The sequence below is a fragment of the Balaenoptera musculus genome, chromosome 13 (genome assembly GCF_009873245.2).
Source record: "Balaenoptera musculus isolate JJ_BM4_2016_0621 chromosome 13, mBalMus1.pri.v3, whole genome shotgun sequence".
NCBI lineage: Eukaryota > Metazoa > Chordata > Mammalia > Artiodactyla > Balaenopteridae > Balaenoptera > Balaenoptera musculus.
Genome location: NC_045797.1, coordinates 13,749,740 through 13,775,516, shown reverse-complemented (window position 1 = coordinate 13,775,516; position 25,777 = coordinate 13,749,740). Strand labels below are relative to the sequence as shown.

At 40.6% G+C, this 25,777-nt stretch overlaps 1 protein-coding gene across 1 annotated transcript in view; it reads left to right on the top strand.

Moving 5' to 3' along the window:
- The window catches only part of RMND5A (required for meiotic nuclear division 5 homolog A), a 62,302-nt gene that overhangs the window by 12,965 nt on the left and 23,560 nt on the right, over window positions 1–25,777 (top strand). The window contains exons 2-4 of the mRNA XM_036872632.1: window positions 8,935–9,077; window positions 22,916–23,050; window positions 25,168–25,268. Of these exons, the coding sequence (XP_036728527.1) occupies window positions 8,935–9,077; window positions 22,916–23,050; window positions 25,168–25,268 (379 nt within the window). The remainder of the gene's footprint in view (window positions 1–8,934; window positions 9,078–22,915; window positions 23,051–25,167; window positions 25,269–25,777) is intronic.

Sequence of the window (25,777 nt, the reverse complement as noted above, 5' to 3'; positions counted from 1 at the left end):
CAACTGATGGCGTTTGTAGAGCTACCTACCAACCAGTTGTTCAGTTTTAACAACATTTTCTTAACTGTGTGGGTGTAATTTTTTGAGGTTTTTTCCCTGGGCTACCATAAAAATAAGTGGCAAACAAAATTGAAAATGCAAACACTGAGTAGGGATGCAAACTTAGTTTTCAGTCTTAATGATATCATTGTCTTGCTTGTATTATTAGGTGGCCCAAAATGATGAGTAAATCACGTCACAAAGTTGTTCACATGGCTGTTTTAAGCCATGTGATTAGTAATGAAGGAAAATAATGGAACAAATATATGAGCAAAATGATCAAACTGTATTAAAAGTTATTTGTAAAACCAAGGTAAATTAGGAGTTTTATAATTTTTTGCTTTGTGGGAACCAAATACCCTTTTTAATGTGTAATTTGTTCTACCTTCCTATGTACTGACTTTGGGTACACTTTTATAGGAACACATTACGTACTAAAGTTGAGAAGTATTTCATTTCCTTGGCAAGCTTTGGGATAATTTTCTTTTACAAACAAGGAAACTGTGGCTCAAAACACAAGCCTGTGAGTTCTTATTCCAAGTCTTCACCTACATGTTTAAGGGTTTTTTTTGGGGGGGTGTCATTCTTTGGAAAAGAGAAGGAACTTATAACTGGGGGGACTCTACTTTGTGAATGTGTTTTATTTGAAAATTGGTGTGTGTATTGACTGGTGTATTTATTTGGTGTTTGGAAAATTTAGGGTGCAGTGCTCTTGGGAGTAGTACAGCTGAAGCATCCTGGGAGAGAGCAGAGGTACAGCGAGCAGCTAGACGTGAAAGGTTGGCAGCTGAGAGGGCGTTGGTAGTGCCAGAGTCTCCAGTGCTGGGCTTGAAATTGAGACTGTGTAATACACGATCTATTATTTTTCTGTTCATTCAGTAAATAGTTATTGAACACCTGATATGTGCTGGTTGCCATGCTAAACGCTGGAGATTAAACACTCATATTTTCTACCTTCAACTAATTTCGTGGGGGTGATAGACAAATAAATATTTACAATGTAGTGTGAAAGCCTGATAGAGAAGTACAGGAAGCTATGCAAACAAATATTTTTCTAATTTACAGTTTCCGTGAAACTAATGGACGTAAATCCTGAAATGGCTAGGCAGTGAAGCTGAAGGGCAGAGCTTGAAGTCTTAGCTGGGCTCTATAAAAACAATTTAGGAGTTAACTCAAATATGTTTAATTTAGTTTGGCAGATGTCTGATTTTGGAGGAGACCATGCCTATTCCAATTTCTGAGAATATCACGCTTAAAATTTGTTTATAAAAGGTACTATTCTATTGCACTAAAAGAAAAATTATCTTTAACTTAGACCAACCATGTGTGTTGGTCCTTTGTTTGGATTTAAAATCTCTTACTGACATGCTAATTATTTTGCCTGTTGAATCAAGTCTAATAATAAAAGTGACCCTAAAAAAAAAAGTACTTTTCTGGTACAGCCACTTTGGAGGACAGTTTGGTGGTTTCTTGCAAAACTAAACATTACTCTTACCATAAGATGCGGCAATCAGGGCTCCTTGGTATTTACCCAAAGGAGTTGAAACTTAGGTCCACACAAAAACCTGCACATGGATGTTTATAGCAGCTTTATTCATAATTGCCAGAACTTGGAAACAACCAAGATGTCCTTCAGTAGGTGTATGGATAAGGAAAGTGTGCTTATATCCAGACAGTGGACTAAATAAAAAGGAATGAGCCATTAAGCTGTACATGTATAGGGGCAACGTATATATGGGAAATCTCAGTGCCTCCTCTCAATTTTGTTGTGAACATAAAACTGCTCTCAAAAAATAAAGTATTAGAAAAAAAAAGTACTCGTGGTGACTAAGTGGTGAGCACTGTCTCAGAACGATTTCTTTCATGTTTGTGTATGGGTTCTGAGTACAGGGAGGTTTATCGCATTGCCAGACACAGTTGGCACGCGACTTCATCCTGGGTAAAAAGTGAACACTCCAGTGGCAAACCTGGAATCCAGCGTTTACCTTCATATCTGGTTTAGTTATGGTAAAGATGGCTGTCACAGTAATTGCCCAGCTTTCCTCCTAGGAACTGAATCCAGTTAGATTTCTTTCACAGAATGGTTCTCCTTGAAGCAGGTTTTGTTTTCAGACAAATAAATCAGAAGAACATTAGGACACTCCCTTTAGGACTTAGAAGTTTGGTCTCAGTCAGTTTGTTATTATAGTGATTTTCAAACCTGTTTTTACCTTTGGCTGCTTTCCACTGAATCCATTTGAAAATGCATTAGTGGAATCCTTCTCTCTGAACAGGGCTTTCCCAGGGTTCTCTTTCAGATTATTCCATGATACTTTTCTTGTGCTTCCAAATAGTTTGTAGAAATTATTTTTCCTTGGGGCATACTGAAAACTCTCTCAGTGTTAATTAATTGACCTTATATTACTAGTATCTATCATTTATAAACTTAGCAAACTAAGTTGCTAAGGTTCGAAAATACTGATGGATTTCAAGGGTGGGGCATAGAAGTTCAGCTGGTAAATTCCAAATGCCCTCTCTCCAGCTTGGGCTCTGCTTTTCTGTTCCTTAACCTTTTGCTTACGTTGTCTACTGACTGTAGAAACAAACATGTCTGGATGGATAGGAGTTATGGTTTGCATTTTTTAGGTTTTTAAAAAAATTGAGTTAAAGTTCTCATACCATAAAAATCACCCTTTTAAGGTGGCATTTTTTTTTTAAATTTATTTATTTGTGGCTGTGTTGGGTCTTCGTTTCTGTGCGAGGGCTTTCTCTAGCTGCGGTGAGCGGGGGCCACTCTTCATCGCGGTGCGCGGGCCTCTTATTATCGTGGCCTCTCTTGTTGCGGAGCACAGGCTCCAGACGCGCAGGCTCAGTAATTGTGGCTCACAGGCCTAGTTGCTCCGCGGCATGTGGGATCTTCCCAGACCAGGGCTCGAACCCGTGTCCCCTGCATTAGCAGGCAGAGTGTCAACCACTGTGCCACCAGGGAAGCCCAAAATCACCCTTTTAAAGTGTGTATTTCACTAGCTTTTAGTACATTCAGAGTTGTGCAGCCATAACCATTATCTAATTCCAGAACATTTTCATCACTCCCAGAAGAAACCTCGTATCACTAACAGTCACTCTCTATTCCACCCTTCCCCCACCCCCTGGCAACCATGAATCTCCTTGCCTATTCTGGACATTTCATAGAAGTAGAATTAAACAATTTGTGGCCCTTTGTGTCTGGCTTATCTCACTTAATGTTCTCAAGGTTCCTCCATGTTGTAGCATGTATCTGCATTCCTTTTTATAGCTGAATAATACTCTGTCATATGGATTTGCCACATTTTGTTTATCCATTCATCATTTGGACATTTGGATTGCTTCCATTTTGGGGCTATTAAATGCTGCTATGAACATGTATAAGTTTGTGTATGGACATACGTTTTCATTTCTCTTGGGTGTATACCTAGGAGTGGAATTCTTGGGTCATGTGGTAACTTTGTTTAACTTTCTGAGGAATGTTTTCTACCGCTTTTGCACCATTTTACATTCCATCAGCAATGGATGTGGGTCTGAGTCTCTATATTCTTGCCAACACTTGTTGTTGCCCATCTTTTTTGTTATAGCTATCCCAGTGGGTGTGAAGTAGTTTCTCACTGTAGTTTTTTTTTTCTTAATAAATTTTATTTATTTATTTATTTATTTTTGGCTGCGTTGGGTCTTCGTTGCTGCGCACAGGCTTTCTCTAGTTGTGGCGAGCAGGGGCTACTCTTCCTTGGGGTGCCGGCTTCTCATTGCGGTGGCTTCTCTTGTTGAGGAGCATGGGTTCCAGGCGCGCGGGCTTCAATATCTGTGGCTCTTGGGCTCAGTTGTGGCTCACGGGCTTAGTTGCTCCGCAGCATGTGGGATCTTCCCGGACCAGGGATCGAACCTGCGCCCCCTGCATTGGCAGGCGGATTCTTAACCACTGTGCCACCAGGGAAGTCCCTCTCACTGTAGTTTTGGTTTGCATTTCCCTGTTGATTAAAGATGTTGAGCACCTTTTCCTGTGCTTATTGATTATTTGTATATCTTTTTTTTTTTTTTTTTTGACTGCACTACACAGCTTGTGGGATGTTAGTTCCCTGACCAGGGATTGAACCCGGGCCACGGCAGTGAAAGCGCCAAGTTCTAGCTGCTGGACCAGCAGGGAATTCCCAGTATATCTTATTTGGAAAAAATGTCTATTCAGATTCTTTGCTCTTTTTTTTTTTTTTTAAGGTAAAGCTATTTTAATTTTTTACTTATTTATTTATGGCTGTGTTGGGTCTTCGTTTCTGTGCGAGGGCTTTCTCCAGTTGTGGCAAGTGGGGGCCACTCTTCATCGCGGTGCGTGGGCCTCCCACCATCGCGGCCCCTGTTGTTGCGGAGCACAGGCTCCAGACGCGCAGGCTCAGTAATTGTGGCTCACGGGCCCAGCCGCTCCGCGGCATGCGGGATCCTCCCAGACCAGGGCTCGAACCGGTGTCCCCTGCATTGGCAGGCAGATTCTCAACCACTGCGCCACCAGGGAAGCCCCTTTGCCCATTTTTGAATTGGGTTATTCACCTGGATATTGATAAGTTGTAAGAGTTCTTTGTGTATTCTAGATACTAGACCCTTATCTGATATATGATTTGCAGGTATTTTCTCCCATTCTGTGGGTTCTCTTTTCATTTTCTTGGTAGCATTTGAAGCACAAAAGTTTAGTTTTGACGAAGTCCAATTTAATTATTTTTTCTTTGGTTGCTTTTGCTTTTGGTGTCATATCTCAGAAACCATTGCCCAATCCAGGGTCAAGAATACACCCCCTTTCTTCCAAGAATTCGATGGTTTCAGCTCTTACATTTCAGTCTTCATTCCATTTTGATTTAATTTTTCTCTATGGTATGATTCTTTTGCATATGGATAGCTCGTTATCCCAGCACCGTTTGTTCAATATGACTTTCTTTTTAACTGTTTTTTTTCCCCCTTGCTTTATTTACCATCAATCCAAATACTTATATTAATAGTGCCTGCAGATGTGCAAGGCATATGATAAGACTGTGAAGTATACAGTTTACAATAAGAACTTGTCTTCCCTTTGGGTCTTACATCTAGTTGAGATTGATGGTGGCATATATACATGAAATCGTTAAATAGTGTATGATTCTGTGCCAGAGGAGTGGTGGAGAGAACAGAATTCATTAGGAACTGAGAAGACTGAGTAAGTCTGTGGGCAGAGAAGTTCATAGAGAAGATAAAGCCATTGACCTTAGATAAGGTTTAGATACAGAAAGACCAGAAATGGTCAGAGCAGAGCTTACTGAAGCAATTAGATTCTTTTGCCCCCAAGTATGTATGGGACACCTTTTAGACAGATTTTAAAATTTTCCTGGATTACCAAGTATTCTCTTAGCCTAAACTGTGTTATTAGAGATTGGAAGCACCTGATATATACTTTGTGCAGTTGTATTTAGAAGTAAGGGTAGTTTCTATTTTGGCCACCCCACATTGGATTGGGTACCTTATGGGCACTATCTCCAGTTTACTTATCTTTTTACTTCTCTCAGTGGTTGTCATTGAGCCAGACTTACTATATTCCCTCTTCACAGTCCCTACAATCTTCTAGATTTTTCTTAAAACTCTGGAAAAACTATTCTTGTCATGGTCACTGATTACTTCTGTATTGTAGGTCAGTGGTCAGCTCTCAGCCCACATCTTACTTGATACATAGCAGCACATTTAAGGCAGTTGGTTACTCCCTCCTCCTTGGCACATTTTCTTCACTTGGCTTTCTGAACACCGTATTTCCTTGATTTTCCTCCCACACCAGAGTTAGTGTTTCAGTAGTCTTTGTTAGTCCCCTTTTCCAGTTCGACTTTGTCTTGGTCTCATAAACTTGGAGTTCCCAGGACTCCCTCCTTTTATCACTTCTGTGTGTCTGCCCCAACTCTCTCTTGCTGATTTCATTTAGTATCATATGTATGCCAGTAACTCACAAATTTGCATCCAACCTTGACCTTACTCTTGAACTCCAGGTTTATATATCCAACTCACTCTTACACATATGCACTGGGGTGACTGCTCAACATCTCAGCTTTCACAAGCCCCAAACTGAACTCTTTATGTCTCCCTCCCCCCTCATAACTGCTCAGCCTTTAATCTTTTTCATCTGAATTGGAGACAGCTCTGTCTTTCTGGTTGACTCGGGGTGAAAACCTTGGAGTCATCTGTGAGTCCTTTTCTTCCCTCATAGCCAGTCAAAATCCTGTTGGCTTTGCCCTCAGAATATGTCCGGAATCCAACCACTTCTCACCACCTCCACACCTAACACCCTGGGCTGAGCCACTGTTCTCATCTGGATTGCTGCCAGCCTCCTGACTCATCGCCCTGCTTCTGTCTTGTACTCCTATCATCAGCCAGAATGACTGTATTAAAATGTTACGTCAGTTTATGTAGCTGTTCTGCTCAAAACTTTGCAATGGGCATTCCTATCACTCAAAGAAAGTAAAAGGCAAAGACTTTACAGTACCAGAAAGGCCCTATAAAATCAGGACCCCCCCTGGTCTCCTGGGCTTCCTCTCCTGCTGATTTCCTTTGCCAGAAATCTACTTTAGCCACGCTGGCCTCTTTGCTATTTCTTGAGTAATCTAGGTATATTTCTGCAATAGGGCTTTGTCCCCCTCAGTCTGGAATGCTTTCCTCTGTAGGGGAGGAAGAATAATTTTCTTTCTACCCTTGCAAGTTCTTGGCTGAGAATACTATATTAAAAGACAGATTAACCAGTGAAAAACAGACAGTTTGTTAACACGTATACCTCATGTGTATGTGGGAGATTCTCAGGGAAAAATGAGTAACTCAAAGAGGTGGCTTAGAATTCAGGCTTAAATACCATCTTCAGCTAAAGACAAAAGAAAGGTTGGTATGGGGAGGCCAGTAATGGAGAGGTTACCAGGAAAAGCACAGTAAACAAGAATAAGGTTTGTTATACAGATCTAAGTCTGAGCTGTCAACATGATAAAAAACTTCTTTAGAGGTTTAGAGTCATTCTTCTCTGCCTGGTACAGAGAGGGAGAAACCCTTACAAACGGAGATTTATTTTATAAATTTAAATTTCCTTTACCAAAGGGTAACTTCTACTCTGTTTTCAGAGCTTCTGTGTCTGCTGTTTCTCAGAATAATCAGCTCAAAATCATTCTTACGCCAAAGAAGCTATTTTGGGGTGGCATATTCTGCTACCCTTCACCCCCCTGAGGTAGCCACATGGCTAATACCCTCGCTTCTTTCAAGTCTTCGCCCAAATGTCACTTTCTCAGTGAGGCCTACGATGTCCACCTGTTTAAGATTACAATTGCTCAAGCCACATACACTCCCCATTTGTTTTACTCTGCTTCTCCCCACCCCTGCCAGTGGCACGTATCCTTTTTTGTCAAACTGTATAATTGACTTACTTTGTGTTTATCTTCCTCACCAGAAGGTAAGTTTTAGGGCAGAGATTTTTGCCTGGACACTTCTATACCTGTCACATAATTGAGTGCTCAATAAATAGCTGTTGAATGAATAAACATCCTAAGGCTACTGTACTTTTGGGCTTTTTTTTTTTTTTTTTTTTTCTTAATTTGGCTGCGCTGGGTGTTAGCGCAGCCAAATTTCTGATGTAAATTAAAGTTTAAGAACCACCACTATGAGCAGGATTTCAGGAGCCAGGTCTGTTGCTTACAGGTGTGGATGTGTAGATCTATGAGGTAATTGACAAGTATAACTGAATTTGTTCTCTCTTGGTTCTTCTCTTTCTCTTCCTCCTCCCTATTTCCTGAGGAAGTAGCACAGGGAAAGAGGATATAAACTATAGTAACTTCCAGTTTATTAATTGTTTTGTGTGTCAGGGTCCCCAAGACTACCTTTAGGTTCTAGTGATTACCAGGAGGATGCACTGGACTCAGCAGGTGGTCATACCCATACTTATGGCTAACATTTATTACAGCAAAAAGATACAAGGCAAAAATCAGCCAAGGGAAAAGTCACATGGGGCATAGTCCGGAGGAAACCAGGAGAAAGCTTCCAAGAGTCCTCTCCCAGTGGAGTCACACAGGGCATGCTTAATTCCTCTAACATCAAATCTTAACAAGTGTGAAGTGGTACCTACCAGGGAAGCTCATTTAGAGACACAGTATTCAGGTGTTTACTGGGTACTTGTCATTACAGGCACCCTCTGTCTAGCAGATACCGAAGAAGAAAAGTAGTTCAGCACAAACCACGTTACACAAACAGCTTAGGCACAGTGAGCCATTCTTAACCAGTTAGGGTGGTAGGAACCCTCCGGTTCCAGGCCTGCTTGCAAGGTTGACCCTTGGCTGGCATCTGGGAACTTGGCTTTCAGGAGGGTTCCTACCCCCTAACTGGTTAAGACTGGCTCACTATTGCTTACAGGTGGGGATATGTTAACTCTTTTCTGCCGTGTTTCTCTTTTCACTGTTTTCATCATGGTATCCAAAGAAGTTTGTTTTTTCTTCTTTATGTAGAACATAAAGCATTTAGATTTATCTCTCTTTAGGAAATTTAGTAATAATTGAAATGTGAGAATGACTTGGACAGTTTAAGTGGATTGAATAAGTGAGTTTATTCATGTAGGCATATTTTCTGAAAAATGCCTTCACAGTATGATTGTCTCCTGATTTCAGTAATTACAAAAGTGATTTATTTCATAGTAAAATTTTAAAATTTATTCCAAACAATAAAAAGTTAAAATAGCTTTCTTAGTATGCACTTGAAAAATATTATCTATGAATGTGACCATCTGTTCAAAGCAGACACTGATTTTTCTTCACTTTACTTCCATCTTTCATGTTCCAAAGGGCCAATTTGTAACTTGCCATCTTTGGATTTGCTTTTGTGAGTAACCAATCTTCTTCCTTTTCTTCTTTTTTATAGGTCAAGATGCTGAATTATCAGGGACGCTTTCACTTGTTTTGACACAGTGCTGTAAGAGGATAAAGGATACTGTTCAAAAATTAGCCTCAGACCACAAAGACATCCACAGCAGTGTTTCTCGGGTCGGAAAAGCCATTGATAAGGTATGGTGTTGAAGGGAGTGTCTGGTGTGCTTTAGCATCGTCCTTCATCTCCTGTCACTGCTTCAATAACATTAGCTTTCTCAGATTATTTTCTCTTGTTTCTTTTATCGTTGCTTTTAATAAACTTTTGCAGATCTCGTTTTACTGTGTTATTCTTAAAGTTCCCTGTTGCTGTTATTTAAAAAAACAAAAAGAAAACAAACCGAAAACCTTCTCTTTTTACAGCCTTGTTTTTCACCCATTTGCTTAAATGATTACCGTTCCTAGTGTCATGATGAGTAAATTTCCAAGCAATTTTAACTTACTAGGAGGGAGTTTGTTTCTAGAAGTAACTTTTCCTACTTCCTGAGTAATTCCGAGGCCATGACTCTGCCTCTGTTATGGGATGATTAGGGTAACACGCTTGCATCTGTCTCCCCCGCATCATCCTACCTCTTGCTGTTTTCCTGTGAGCATGCTAGTCACTTGTCTCCAGTGTTGCTTTCTGTGTGAGTGGGTTGGTTGCCAGCTAGCAAGGCCTGTCACTTGTATTGGGTGATTTTTCTTTTTTAATTTTTATTGGAATATGGTTGCTCTTGTGACATCTCTTAAATCTTTAACTTGGTGGTTTACTTTTAAGCAGTTTTCACTTTTAGCCCTGGGCCAGTTTTGCCCTCGGAGTTCATAGTCCTAGTGGCGACTAAGAGAAGTGGCCTAATAAGGTTACTGTGTGATACCCCTGACTATTTCAGAGGAGTTTGAAATAGTCAATCACTGGGGAGTTTGTGACTGCTTATGGACATTTTTGTTCACACATTGTAAACTTCCGGGAGGGTAGGAAGAACTTTTGGGGACAGCTGTTTGTAGCAAAACCAGTCTCACGAGCTGCTCCATCTGTATACATGAGGACAGTAGCTGTAACGTAGAAACTCGTGGAATCCAGAGAGTGGCTCTAACTCGTGCGTAAGTCTGTTAGAAATAATCCTACAGAGCAGTAGGATTGAGAAGCTAGGCTCGAGGCAGCCTCAGTGAGCACTAGATGCTCGTAAGGAGACGTGGTTACCTGGTAGGTACGGTGGGACAGGACTGTGAGAGGCGGGGCTCTGGGGACTGTTTGGGTAGCTGTGCCCTCAGAAGTGTTAGTGACCTTTCGGAGAGCTCTCACCACTCCCACAGCGCTGCGGGCTTCGCCGCAGCCAAAGAGGCAGAAGAGTGGTGTTGGCGGCAGAAGCCTCATTTTGGGGTCAGTGATGGCCGTTGCCAGCAGAGGCTGGGAAGGCAGCAAGTGTTCTCTGAAATAGCTTTGAGGTTGTGCTGCCTGTTTGTTAACTGCAGGGGAGTGAACACAGCTTTGGAAGTGGCTTCAGCCTCAGACTTCTGGGGGCTGTGGTGTTGGATGCGGTCAGCTGGCACCTGAAGTGAGTGTTGGCGTGTACTGCTTAAAGACCTCCTGGAATGGTGATGGGGGCACTTTAGAGGTGGTCTTTAATCACTGTGGGTGAGGAACCCTCTGTTTCTTTAGGGTGAGGTAACTACTGGTGGTGTTGAGGAAGCTTTGGATTTTGGCGGCTGACAGCGACCAAGGCGTTCTAATGATGGTTCAGACCCCAGGAGGTTCCTGGAGGCATTGACCACCAGGCTGCCTGCAGTTAGGCCAGTGTCGGGGGGCAGCAGGACCAGAACATGCCATGACAGTGAGAATAGCTGAAGTTTCCAAAGCAGCCAATCAGAGAAAGCATCTGAGAAAAGATCCCAGATTCTGGGAGTAGGTAGGGACGGCCTCAGCAGTTGTACCTCAAGTGTGCGGACTACTGGCCACCAAGATTTGGAACATTTGGGCAAATAATTCAAGAGCTTTGCATTCTGCCACTGGTAGGGTGACCATATGTCCTCATTTCCTAGCTTATGTCTTGTCCTGTCATAATTATCATCAGAACCCTCTTTTACTCCTGTCCCCCAGCTACTGGTGACTTGCTAAACATGTCTTCCTCCTGATCTGGCAGGTCTTTATAGATATTCATAAGGGTTATCATATTTTGGCTAATCTTTGAGACAACGCATCTAAATGTATTTGGTGCTAGAAATGGAAGTATCTTTTTGAGATTGGATAACAAGGGAACACATAGTGAGTAATCTATATTCTGACTTTTTTAGGGGGGATGTGTTTGAGGTGAATGTTGCTAATTAAATATTTCAATTCACTCATTTCTCTTTTGAGGACATTTTTCAGGTACTTGGAAGTTATAAGGGCTTTTTCAAGTAGTTTCTTTTTTTTTTGGTAGGTTTTATGTTCCTGTGAAAGTAGTTTAGGTTCTAGGTGACCTGGATTCTAGATTCTTCTGATCTATCATATGAAATAAGATCATTAAGTTGATACTGGTGATATTTGTTGAATTATAGTCCTGGGGCACAGCAGAAAGCGTGGATCTCTTAGCCCAGTTCGCTAACATTTTCCAGTGCATTCTCTCCCCTCTTTTGGGGTGGGGGGGGCATCTACTTAGCCTCAGCTGTAAATGAAGCTGTTACCCTGCTAGAACTACCTAGACCTTGTACATGAGCTTCCCATGCATATGAGGAACTCTGTGTTGGCTGTTGTTGTCTAAGACTCCGTTGCCTTGTAAAGTCTTCCTGCTCTTCTAGTTTGCACCTGGTAAATTTGCGCAAGCTTCCGGGGCCGCCTGCTATAAAGGCTGGGTGGACTTGTGTAGACTGGTAAACAAACAAGGTGAAGCTGAAGCCATTGTGGCTCAAGCCTTTACACACCAAACAGCCTTGAGTAATCAACTGGAATGTCATCCAGCGGCCTGTGAGCACCATGTTATGGACACATGTTCCCACCCTGCTGAGAGGAGGACAGTAAAGAAGCCGGTGACTCCTTTGTGAGCAGGTTGGCTGTTGAGTGAGGAACTTCAGTAAATTTTTGACATGCTTAAATGATTTATTTTTTCCTTTAATGTTTCAGGGCTCCTTTTAAAGTTCTTTAGTCATCACTTGGCTGAAAATGTACACAGAAATGAAGTTTATGATGTTAACCAAGAGATTTTCTGCCTTTTAATTATTGCCAACATAAAAAGTTATTGAAGATTTCTGCTTTAACGTGTTGACTATTTCCAGATGCTTGTCGTATAATCATAGTTTATAATATATAATAACAACAACTGTTGGGTTTTGTAAAAATTTTTTTAATGTGTTTTTAATTTTTATTTTATAATTTTTTAATTCCTTCTCTATTTTAAGAAAATCTAGAATTCTCTCCTGTTTAGTGTATTTTATTTAGTGTTTTACTTAGTCTTTTGACTTTTTTAAAGTTTAATTCCTAAGAAAAGTCAATAAAAACAATTATTGCTTTAGACTCCTGTGTGTGTGTGTTTGTGTGTGTATGTGTGTGTGTGTGTGTGTGTGTGTGAAATAGTGCTGAGATTTTAAAGTGTCTAAAATTTGCTGTGGGACAGTGGAAAGTGAAACATACAGTTCTTTAGAAGATTGTGGTCTAGTTTGTTCACGTAAGGGTGCTTTTTGTACGCATAAAAGAACTGGAAACATTCCGAGGCAACATAAAGTAAGTTTGCATAGGATAGACTCTGCTTACTATAGAAAAGAAAGGGAAGATCATTATGCTCTTGATTAATCAAAGGTTTCTGGAGTTGATATTTTAAATTTGATTTGGAAGAATGGGTAAGATTTAGAGCAGCAGAGCAGTGAGGTGTGGTTCTTCTGTGGCACCCAGAAAGGAGCTGAACAGCTGAGAAAATGCGTGACTCCTGTTAAAGACTCTCAGGGACTGACTGGATTGGAGCAGCCGCCCTTGTCAGGACTAGGACAAGATCAGGCTGGGGACAGGCCAGTGATGGAAGGCCTCAGGATTTGTTCCAAGGAGATTAGGGGGAAAGGGAGGGAACGATGAAAGCATTTGAGAGTTTGCTTGCCTTCGTTAGATAGGATGAAATTAGACTAAGGAGAAGTCAGGAGTAGGAAAATACAACTCTCACTTAATGGAGTGTTGACCATGTTCCAGATACTGAGCTGAGAGCTTTACGTACATTTATAGCCCATGATGCAGGTACATTATTCCCATTTCACATATGAGGAAACTAAGATTCAGAAATGTTAAGTAACATACCCCAGGTGTACAGCTTGGAAGTGGTGAATCGATGTTTGGGAAAAGGTATCACTCAAGAGTTTGTTCTTAAACACTGTGCTGTGCTAGGAAATCAGTTAGGCCGTTGCAGGGCTGGTAGTGTTTTAAGGGGGAAAATCTTCTGCCACCAGATGGAGCATCTACACTGGTGAGGCAACATGATGATTGTTAAAAAGTGGAGTAAGGCTATAAAAAGTGAAATAGGGAATATTTTAAGATAGTTCTGGGTGAGCCGTTTGGAACTGCCTTTTATGTAGGTATGACTGGGGTATGAGAGGAGAAAAAGATACTGGCAGGAGAAAATTTGGGGGGTTTAGCCTTAAAAAGTCGTTTGGTTAGAGTGGGTGAGGTCAGATAAGTACTGGCTCTAAAGTTCTTACTATGTAATAGATAAATCCTTGTAGTCGAGAGACGTTAACGAAGGAAGGAGATTAAGGAAGGAAATGAAGGAAATTAAAAAGGCCAGAAAATTTAGTCTGAGGTGAAAAAGCTAAGTTTTGAGTTCTGAAATATAGGCAGATAATTTGATTTATGTTTTGGGTGGAATTTTTAGAATTATTGAAAAGGAATGGTGAACAAAGTTATAAAAAGACAACAGTGTTGAGAAGCTGGGAACAAATTCCCTGAAAATAAAACATGTCAAGCTAACCACCTCCCCCCCCGCCCCCGCCACCGCCACCAATTACTAGCAAGGCATTTAATAAAAATCTCATATTTTTGTGGTCAGGATGGAAGATTTTCCTTTTTAAATTATGTGGTTTGAATAGGAGCAGTGTGTTCTCGATACCCTGTCCACTTTGGCCACAGTGCTGCATGGTGTGAGGATGGGCCTGAGCCATCCAGGCTTGGCCACCTTCGTTTGCTCCCGGGTGGGTACCTCACCGTCCTTCCCTAGGATCTTTCTCATTAGAGCCCTTATGGAAAGAAGTGCTGAAAATACGTGAGCCCTGGAGTGATGAGTAGCCCTTGAAAGAATCTGGTCTCTTGTGGGAAGCAAAACCTACACGTCGTGAGAATAAGGGAGGGGAAATCTTTTGAGACCCATTTATCCTCCTGTCTACCCCTGGTTACCTGTGCCTCTTTTTAAATCCAACTAGCTTGGGCAAAAGAGATTTCTGTTTGTAGGAACCAAGAGTCCTGACTTAAGCAGCTAGTTGCTCTCTGGGTCTCTTCACTTGTACTGGGCTTCAGTTTCTGTGAAACAATATTGGTTTTGCCCTTTTCAGTCTGAAGATCATTCTCAGAAGAGAAGATGAGTTGAGTTCCGCTTTCTCTGCCATGTGTCCCATTACATTATTAGTTTTAGGCTCTGAGCAGAATGAAACTACATTATTTACTTGGTAATGATAATTATTTGTTGAATTATAGTCTAGTCCACAGAGGAAAGCCTGGACCTTTGCAGTCAAGTCTCAGATTAGGATACAGGATCAGAGAGCCCCACTGGATCTGGAGGGGGTACAGACCCACTTTTGCCTGAGTCTAGATGAAACAGCTTGCTTAGTCTAGCATCCAAGTTAGGTTGGGTTGAGAGGGGAAGCAGACCCTATACCTATTAAGCTGTGCCAACGAATCCAGTCTGTAATTGTATTCAAGTGATTTTAAATTAATGAATTCATTATTAATGCCTCTGTTAAAGTGCTTTTGTGTTTTTATTTTTTTATTTTTTTATTTTTTATTTTTTTAGACTGAACCAGCTTTTTTTAAATTTATTTTATTATTTATTTATGGCTGTCTTGGGTCTTCGTTTCTGTGCGAGGGCTTTCTCCATTTGTGGCAAGTGGGGGCCACTCTTCATCGCGGTGCGCAGGCCTCTCACTATCGCGGCCTCTCTTGTCGCGGAGCACAGGCTCCAGACGCGCAGGCTCAATGACTGTGGCTCACGGGCCCAGCTGCTCCGTGGCATGTGGGCTCTTCCCAGACCAGGGCTCGAACCGGTGTCCCCTGCATTGGCAGGTGGATTCTTAACCACTGCGCCACCAGGGAAGCCCCTGTGTTTTTATTTTTATTTACGTTTTCTAAAATGAAGCTCTTTTAAATGTAGAATCAGAAGATTTGGTGGCAAGGCCTGGCCCTACAGATTCCGCATCTGTGTTATTGAAGGCTTACCATGGGATAGGTACTGATAGTAGTAGATATCTTCATGTACATTATTTAATTTAGTCTTCAGCAACACCCTGTGAGGTAGAGATTGTGGTCGGCATACACAGATGTGAGAACTAAGACTTTGGCTAGGTAACCTGCCTGAGATCACAGAACTAGGAAGCAAATGGAAGAGCTGGGATAAAAGCCCAGATTTTAAGACTTTGAAGAGCCTTTCCCAACTGGAGTTCTTTGAAAGAATTAATTCCTAGTACCCTGAGGGCACCCACTGTATGTATGAATTTCTGGCCTGTGCTTCTAGAGTGGTAAGAGGTATGTGCCTTCTTTGGGAGAATTAGTAAAATAGTTGCTCAGATTTCTGTAGTTGGTTCAGATAAGGAGGAAGTTGGGGAAGCAGATTGACCAGAGCAGAAAGGTATGTGAAATAGCATGTAAGATAATTGTGAGGGACAAGGATGCAAATGTGACAGGTGGTTAGACTGTGGGGCATTTTAAGGATCTTAAAAGCCCAGCGGAGTAGTTTGGCACATGTCTGGCCACGCCACATGACTCCCCTTTGTTTATAAAGAAATAACTTACCAGTGTGCACCCCCTAACCCCCCCCCCCACGCCTTCCTTGACCTGGTTAATCTACCTATCTCTTAACTTTGAAAACTAAAGGAGAGGTATGAATATCATGCAGAGGAGAGACTGGAGTGTCTAAAAGGAGCAGCATTTATAAATGCTCATTATGAGACGCTACTAAATTTATTTTCCAACCCATAGTTGGCAAAGCACTGCTGTCTGGTATATACCTACATACGGATTATTTTATTACAGGGCGTATACTTCCTCATCACCTTTACTAAGTTTACTAGTAAAAATTTAGCAATTTTTCCCTAAAGGGTGTGTAACAATTTATAGTCCTACTGAACATATATAACAGTTTCTGTTTCCTCAATTCTTACTTACACTTGGTATTATCAGACTTTTAAAAAATTTAAATCAATCAGATGGATGTGAAATAGTATCTATTTGTATTAATTTGCATTTCCTTCATCATCTTTGAAGTTGAGCCTCTTTTCATATGTTTGACCATGTGAATTTTCTCCTTTGTGAATTTCTTGGTTATTTGTCTATTGTTTTCTATTGGGTTATTTGTCTTTTTTATTGATTGGTAGGAATTTTTTTTTAAAAAAACCTCTTTTGGATACTAATCTTTTTGGGGTTGTAGTCAAGTAGGTATCTTTTCCCAGCCTGCATGGAACCAGAATCCAGGTCTTTTTGTTCTCTGTTAAATATTCTTTGCAGTTTACCTCTCACTGCTAAATCAGATTAACTGGGTGCTTAGAAGGGAAGTTGATTCCTGGTGGGTGCAACAATAGCACATAGTTAGGTTCACAGGCCAATTTTTCTTCAAAAGTAGATGGAGAAGTTTAAAACAAATTAACAGTATTAAAGAATTGGCACTTAGGAATTAAAACAAATACTGAGTTTTATCGTGTATGGTTATCACTACCTGCTCAATAATTATAATTTCATAAAATGTATTTCAGAAGTGGATTTGTTTCGGATGGTGAGCAATGAAAGCCAGTCCTTAAATCTAACCAATTTGTAAGCATGTTCATGATACGGCAGAGAGGTAGGGTGGTTTTAGATTTCATGGTTTCATAGCGATGGTCTGTTAAAGTTATTTCCTCCTCCTCTGCCTAGCTTCCAGATTTTAAAACTTTTAATCCATCAAAAATGTGAATGATACTAAAAGTACATGAGGTGATGTACGAATTTATGTGTCCTGATTTCTCTTTTTAAGCCGTAATATCTTTTCTAGGCGGACACACCCTTGAATGTGTGCTTTTTTGCTTTTGATTCTTTTTTGAATCCTGCCTTCACATTTAGGAACATCTTTCCACTTTTTTTTTTCTTTTCCTTTAAAAATATAAAAGGAAAAAGTATAGTAAAACAGAAGTGGTAATAGACAGATGTTTCTCTTCACTAGCCACTTCTTGGCTGGTTTGCGGTGCTGCTGATTTCCTGGGCAGCCATGCAAATGAGTTTGGTCACCTAGCAACAGGGGCTGGAACTGATCCTTGCTCTGATGCAACAGTAAGAACATGCAGTTAAAACAAAAGGAGTTCTGATACTATATTGCATTTCCTCAACCTTTTTTTTTTTTTTTTATAATTTTAGCTTTAATTTTTACTGCATGTGAGCAGAAAATAAGCTATGAAAAAAATTTACTTATCGACCTCAGTGGTTTAAACTGGAAAATCAGAACGGTAGAAGGGAGCTCAGAAATTTTCATCGAATGCATTGCTTATTCATGCTTAGTTGTATTTTCCAAGACTAGCAAATAAGTTCTAGAACTTGAATGTAGTAGAGGTATCCTGAGTGCAAGGGTATTCAATTTTTCCTACCACCTGTGTAGTACTGACCATGGTATACATTATAGGAATAAAGTTACATGAAGAGCATCATTGTAAAACCGTCTAAATTTGTTTAAATGTTAGACTCTTTCATTTTAAAGTCATCTAGTTTTCTAGATGAACATTTACCTTTGGTATGTATATTAAGGAAAGATTTAAAGGAATTGTTTTGTTTGATTGGAGCAGTTACTGTCTGGTGGTAGCTATTACAATCCTAAGTATATACTACCAAAAAAATTGTCTCTTTTAATGTGGTCTGTGCTTTGAGCTGACCATTGTGTCTTCCAAAGCTTTTTTCTTTCTTTCCTGCAGAATAATAGACACCTGATAAATTTGTTGGGGGTTGATGCGGTTGGGGGAGTAATCATTAAATGGATAAGTAGAAATCTGAAGGTTGTATTTGGATTGAATGAGGTTGAAAGATCAGTGAGCAATCTTAATTAGTCTCAATGATTCTTGCTTATAGGGTGCATTCAGACAGTTATACAATTATAGGCAGATTTCTGAGTTCACAATAAATTCTGTCATCTTCTGATACCCATTCCTTTGGTCACTTGAATGGGCATTTGTCAGGGGAAATAAAATATGGGAGAGTGTACATCAGTCACCCTTCTAGGCCTGTACCTTAGTCCAGAAGAGGAACAAGATAGCACCATCTTCACTTCTAGTATTCTAGTTGTCATAGACAGCATAAAGATATAATAATTTGCTTAAAAGTATTGATGAACTGTTATGAAATCATCTCTCAACAGGCGGAATTTGATAAGCAGATGGGAAATTAGAGAACCTTATCCAAACAATTCTGGCTTTTCTTCAGTGCTAGATAGTCTATTCAGTGTGGGCATGGAGACTATTGCTGTAGCATCTAGATACCTTATGTTATTTCCATTCTTTAGATTAAGTACCAGGCCAAGAAAGAGGTCTATAAAAAGAAAATGAATAAAAATGAAGACTCAGAGTAATTTTGCTTTTTTGTTTTTGTCTGAGTAATTCCAAATGTTAATGTGCATATTTAGTTTTAGGCTACTGACTTGACATCTAAGAATAGATAGCTCTTTAAAAAAAAATGGGCTTACTTTTGGAGAGGAGTTCTCTCCTGCATTGTAGTGATCGTAAATGGTAGGTGGTTTGCAGTTCTATTACTACCTGTTCGTGTATGTACTGTAAAATAATCCTGTGTCGTGTGGACTGTATTTAAGCAATGATTGACTTAGATTGTAATTTCAGTAAATCTAAATGATCTCGTCTAATTAAATTCATGTGCTTCAAAAAAAAAAAAGAAAGAAATGCAAGAGGTTTACCAGCGGGTAATGCCTATGAAAGATAAGGCGGTGGAAGTAAAATTGGGCAGGGAAAGCTTTCAGAGGTATCTTTGTTTTTCCTTCACTCTTGATGTTCCGAGTTGTCTTCTACTAGTATAATATCCCTTCTATCAGGAGAACTTTTAGCGATTCTTTCGGAGCAGGTCTTCTGCCAACGAATTCAGCTTTCCTTCATCTGAGAATGTCTTTATTTCACCTTCATTCCTGAAGGATATTTTCACTTGGTACAAAATTTGGGGATGACAGTTCTTTTCTTTTAGTACTTGAAAAGTGTACCACTTTCTTCTGGTCTCCATGGTTTCTATTGAGAAATCTGTAGTCATTTGAATCATAGTTCCCCTATAAGTAGTGCATCACTTTTCTTGATAACTATTTCAAGATTTTTTCTTTGTCTTAAGTTTTTAACAGTTTGATTACGAAGTGTCTAAGTGTGGATTTCTTTGAATTTATCCTTTTAGGAGTCTGCTGAGCTTCTTGAATCTCTAGATTTATGTCTTTTGCCAGGTTTGGGAAATATTAAAAACATTTTTTTCTACACTATACTCTTCTGTTGTTCTAGCACTCCATTGACATGACTGTTAGATCTTTTGTTATTGTCATGCAGGGCCCTGAGGCTCTGTTCGATTTTTTTTCAATCTTTGGTTATTCAGATTAGATAATTTCTGTTGATCTTCACTGACTTTTGCGCTGTTGCCTCTGTTCTGCTGTTGCGTCCATGCAACAACTTCTTAATTTTGATTACTATATCTTGTTTCTTGCTGAGACTTTCTGTCTTTTGTTTCAAAGTGTTTGCCCTTCCTTCTTGAAGCAATTTTATAATTGTTCTAACGTCTTTGATGATACCAACATCTGTCATCTTTGCATTGTTGTCTGTTGAACATCTTATGTGAATTTAGATTTTCCTAGTTCTTCGTATGACAAATAATTTTGGGTTGTATTTTGGACATTTTTAATATTATGTTTTGAGCCTCTGGGTCTTATTTAAGTTCTATGGAGAACATTGATGTTTTTGTTTTAGCGGACTTGACCTGGTTGGGTTCAGGCTACTCAGTATTCTCTGAGTTGTAAAATAATTTCAATGTCAGCTTCGTTTCTAAAGCCATTACAGAGCTCTTCAGGTATGTTCTGTTTGTGTGCCAACCAGTGGCCATTCTGGGACCTGGAAACTAGGGCTGTCTCTTAGTCCAGTTTTCAAAGTCTGTGGTATGCTGCTGAGGGTCAGACCCATCCTGTATAACTTGAGGGTGAGCCCAGGAGTTCATAAACAACTTGGTGGGGGGATCACTTTCCTGCATTCCTTCCTCTCTGTGATCTCCCTGCTACTTTATGGTTCTCTGGGGCTGCCTTTTTTAGTCATCCAGCCAGAAATCTGGGGCTTTACTAACCCTGCTCTCCTGTATATTTACCATAATTCTGCCTATATCTGGGGCTACAAGGTGGAAGGACAGAGAGAAAAGATGCAAGAGGGGTTTTTGCCCCTTGCTCTTGGGACCATAGCTTCTCTGACTGGAGAGGAAGGATCCCTTTCTAAAGGTGCCTCAGAGTTTTAGGTTGCCTGCTGTGGTAGACAGAGTTCTAAAAGTCTTCCAAGATTCTTGTCCCATGGTTATTCAGTCAAACATAATCTAGGTACTGCTGTGAAGGGTAGAAATAGAAACTGATTTAACTACAGACTGCCTTGAGCTACAGGTACAAGAAAAGGGAGGGGGAAAAGCATGCGATTTCCCCCACTCTCTGTGTGGTAGGAGAATACACTCCTGTTCCCCATGCCAGAACCGAAGGGCTTCTCCTGGAGTGCTCTGTCCACATCCCGGGTGCCCAGTTGTGGGTTTTGGCTGCATTGCATCCAGGCTAAGAGATATTGGAGGGAGAAGAGTAGTAAACTCACTGCCAGTTCTTTGCCTTCCTCCCCAGTCCACTTACTACTATTCACTTTTTTGTTTCCTCAAGTAGCTACTCCATTCAGTCCTGATTTTGTAACTGCATTCAGTGGGAGAGGTTGGGTTTTTAAGGATTCTTTTTTTTTTTTAAACAAATGGAGTCATAATTTTGTAGTTTTGTAGAAGTTGCTTTTTTAAAAAAATTATTTAATTATTTATTTATTTATTTTTGGCTGTGTTGGGTCTTCGTTTCCGTGCGAGGGCTTTCTCCAGTTGTGGCAAGCGGGGGCCACTCTTCATCGCGGTGCGCAGGCCTCTCACCATCGCCACCTCTCTTGTTGCGGAGCACAGGCTCCAGACGTGCAGGCTCAGTAGTTGTGGCTCACGGGCCTAGTTGCTCCGCGGCATGTGAGATCTTCCCAGACCAGGGCTCGAACCCGTTTCCCCTGCATCGGCAGGCAGATTCTCAACCACTGCGCCACCAGGGAAGCCCAAAGTTGCTTTTTTTCACTTAAGGTGTTATGGACATTTTTCCATGTTAGTAGATACAGAACAATGAACCTCACTTTTTAATTATAAATAGTAATACTAGCAATAGCAACTACCATTTCATTGAACCAATAAAGAAGTATATTAATTTATGAGGGCTGCTATAACAAAGTACCACAGACTGGGTGGCTTACACAGACATTTATTTTCCCACAGTTCTGGAGACTGGAAGTTCCGTATCAAGGTGTGGTAGGGTTGGTTTCTTCTGAGACCTTTCTCCCTGACTTGTAGATAGCCATCTTCTTCCTGTGTCATCATGTGGTGTCTTCGTCTGCTTGGGCTACCGTAACAAAATTCCATAGACTGGGTGGTTTAAACAACAGAAATGTGTTTTCTCATAGTTCTAGAGACTGAGAAGTCCAAGATCAAGGTGCTGGCCAATTCATTGCCTATTGAAGGCAGACAGCCTCCTTCCTGGCTTGCAGATGACCACCTTCTCACTGTGTCCTCATGTGGTGGAGAGTGAGCGAGCAAGCAAGCGAGCCCTGGTGTTTGTTCCTTGTCTTTACAAGAGCACCAGGCCTACCGGATTAGGGCCCCACCCTTAGGACTTCATTTAACCTTTACCACTTTCTCCCAGACTCTGTCTGCAAATACAGTCACACTGGTTGCTGGGGCTTCCATGTAGGAATTTGGGAGGGACACAGACGTTCGGTCTGTAACACATGGTCTTCACTCTATACCTGTCTGTGTCCTGATTTCCTCTTTTTATAAGGATACCAGTCCTATTGGATTAGGGCTGTCCTTAATGACCTCATTTTAACTTTATAAAGTATTGGGAGTTAGGACTTCAACACAGGAATTGTGAAAGGATGCAGTTCAGCCCATAAAAGTATTTTTCTCTGCTTAAGATAAGGAAACTGAGGCTCACAGACCTTGAGTAATTTTGGCCAAGGTCACACAGCTAGTAAGATAGAACCAGGATTCACACCCAGGTAGATTGGCCCCAGAGCCTGTTCTTTGAACTATCTGGCCGTTCTCCTATCCCCAGTCTCCACCTTGGCACGGCAGTTGTTGGGATGTGCCATGGATTATTGAATAATCCTATGCTGGACATAATGGGTTTTCTTTCTTTTTTTTTTTTTTTTTCTGTTAGACAACGCTGCATTGAACATGCTTTTACAGGTATCACTGCACACCTCTGAAAATATTGCTATTGTATAATGCCTAGAAATCAATTTCTTCACAGAGGTCATTGTTAAATTTATGTATTTCCCCAAAATACCCTCAGAAAGTGTGCTTGTTTATTACCCTTCCAGCGATAATGAATGAGAGTGGCAAGTTTTAGAAAAGAGCAATGGAAAAGCTACTTCCTGTCATAGGCTACAGATGAATTGGAATTGGGTACTTATTTGAGGTGTCTCAGAGTGAAACAAAGGCCATTGTTTGTGTTAAGTTAGGTGGGGTGAAAACATATCAAGTGATGTACCCTGGTCAATTCATGATTTGCTTTCTTGTTTTTCAGAATTTTGATTCTGACATTAGCAGTGTGGGAATAGATGGCTGCTGGCGGGCAGACAGCCAAAGGCTTCTCAATGAGGTGATGGTGGAGCACTTCTTTCGACAGGGAATGCTGGATGTAGCCGAGGAGCTCTGCCAGGTAACAGTGTGCCACCTGCGAGAGGATGACACAGAAACAAGGGAAGTCCTTGCAGTTTTTAAGTCTCCTAAGCCATAGGCAGATTTTTACGTTTTAATCATCTGGGCTGACTTCAGTTTACTAGGAAGTTTTTGTTTGTTTTTTTTTTTAAGTTGGTGTGAAAATTATAATCCTAGAACTTGTTATTCAGATGATTTCCTTATTCCTGCCCCAGAATGTTGGTCCCAGGTCATCAATCAAGGGTCAGAAGTGATGCTACTTTTTCAAACATCTCCTCTTTTGTTTTTGTTTTTGTTTTTTTTTTTTTCATTTTTTTTTTGGTGTTCTAACAGCTCATCTAGCTTATCTGAAGGATTTTTTTTTTTTTTTAATAAATTTATTTATTTATTTATTTTGGCTGTGTTGGGTCTTCGTTTCTGTGCGAGGGCTTTATCTAGTTGCGGCGAGCGGGGGCCACTCTTCCTCGCGGTGTGCGGGGGCCACTCTTCATCGCGGTGCGCGGGCCTCTCATTATCGCGGCCTCTCTTGTTGCGGAGCACAGGCTCCAGAGGCGCAGGCTCAGTAGTTGTGGCTCACGGGCCCAGTTGCTCCGCGGCATGTGGGATCTTCCCAGACCAGGGCTCGAACCCGGGTCCCCTGCCTTGGCAGGCGGATTCTCAACCACTGCGCCACCAGGGAAGCCCCTCTTTTGTGTTTTTGTTTGTTTGTTTTTTTGGAATAAGCCAGGGCATTTTATTTATTTTTTTAATTAACTTTTTTATTGGAGTGTAGTTGATTTACAGTGTTGTGATGGTTTCTGCTGCACAGCAAAGTGAATCAGTTATACATACACATATACACACTTTCTTCTAGACTCCGTTCCCATATAGGTCCTTACAGAGCACTGAATAGAGTTCCCTGTGCTATACAGTAGGTTCTTATTAGTTATCTTCTATATACAGTAGTATGTATAAAACATCTCTTTTAAGAGGGAAGGTTAGTATAGCAGAGAAGAAAAGGACAAAGAGGTTTATATTTGCTTTTCTCATCTAGCCCAGCTTAAAGAACTTTGTTTATCAAATGAATTTCAAGCTAAAATTTACTTCAGGTGAGCAACATTTGTCTTTTATTCCTATTAGACATGAACTTAGGGGTCTCAGAACAGTTTACCAATACCACATAGTCATAATATTAGCAGCTGCCCTGTATTGAGTATTTACCACCCGCCAAGCCCTGCCTTTAACCTCACTGCAACCCTGTGAGGAAGAAATGACTGCTTCCATTCTACAGATGTGGAATCTGAGGTCTGGAGAAGTAACCAGCCCAAGGCCATACAGGTTCTTAGTGGAGGAACTTGGATTCAGTTCCAATTTGTGTGTCTTCAGACTCTGTTCTGTGGCTTACATTCTGTGCTGTTGTATTTTCCATTTAGAAAAACGAAGGACCATAAGGATTAAATAATTTAAAGCCAGTCTGTAAACCAGACCTCTGATGTAAGCCTTTTCTGTTAAACACTTCAGATAAGCAATAACTCAAGTCTTTCTCTGTATGTTATGGGATTTTGTGTGTGTGTCCATATAAATTTCCTAAAATAAATTGTGTCATTTAGGATTAAGTTTTGTTTACGAGTAACAGAGACCCAAAATACCAGTGGCTTAAACAAGAATGAAGTTTACTTCTCTTACACAGAAATAGGAGGTAGTAAGCCGTCCACTGCATATGTGGTAGCCATGTGCCGTGAAGCTCTTAGGGACCTTGGCTGCTTGTAGCTCTGCTGTTTCTAAGGTGTCCCTTGTCCACATGGTCCAGGATAGCCCGAACCCCAGCTAGACATTTTGTGTTACAGGAAGGGACAAAGAGTATATACTTATGTTTCATTGGCTAGAACTTACATTTTGCAAAGCCATGCCCAGCTTTATTCCATATGGTTATGTGCCCAGCTAAAATCTGGGGTTTTACTATTATAGAAATGGAGGAAGAATGATACTGGGGCTCAGTCATCAGTCTCTGCCAGAGAAATGCATGGTAAAAAGAAATTATCTTTAGTGATTTGCCTCACATTTTATAATGTAGAATATGCTTTTACCATATCTCTTTATTCTGATTACTGCTAATGAAAGTTCTTTCAATTTTTTCAGGAATCTGGTCTTTCTGTAGACCCAAGCCAGAAAGAACCATTTGTGGAGTTAAACCGAATATTAGAAGCGTTAAAAGTCCGAGTTCTGAGACCTGCTCTGGAGTGAGTTACTGAGTTTGTTTTCTTTTGAGTACTTTGAGAGAACTCTATAAGAAAATGGAATCAGAAAACACATTAGAGATTTTGAGATTATATATATATCTCACCTGGGGTAGACTTCAGAGGCATCAGGGGAGAATTATTTTATTTCTTTTAGCGATGTGAGTTTGGGGGATATGCAATATGAGAAAATGTTTAGGGCTCATTTCACTTATCAGTTGGTCTGAATTCCCATGAGAGAAGAGGGTTTCCTCTAGCTAGGCTACACCACCGCTTTAGACTAGCTTTATAACTGAAGGACTGTTGTTCAGATGGTCTGAGTTTGATATTTGAACTTCCATAATGTTCTGGGTTCGGTGCTAGCATTCTAAAAAAAAAAAAAAAGCAATTTAATTGGTTATTGGAACCAAGTGGTATACCTAAAGAGAACAAATATTGTTATGGAGTTTTACTCTAATTACCGTCATAAAATAATTCACTGTGAACTTGTCATTGATATGAATTATATGAAA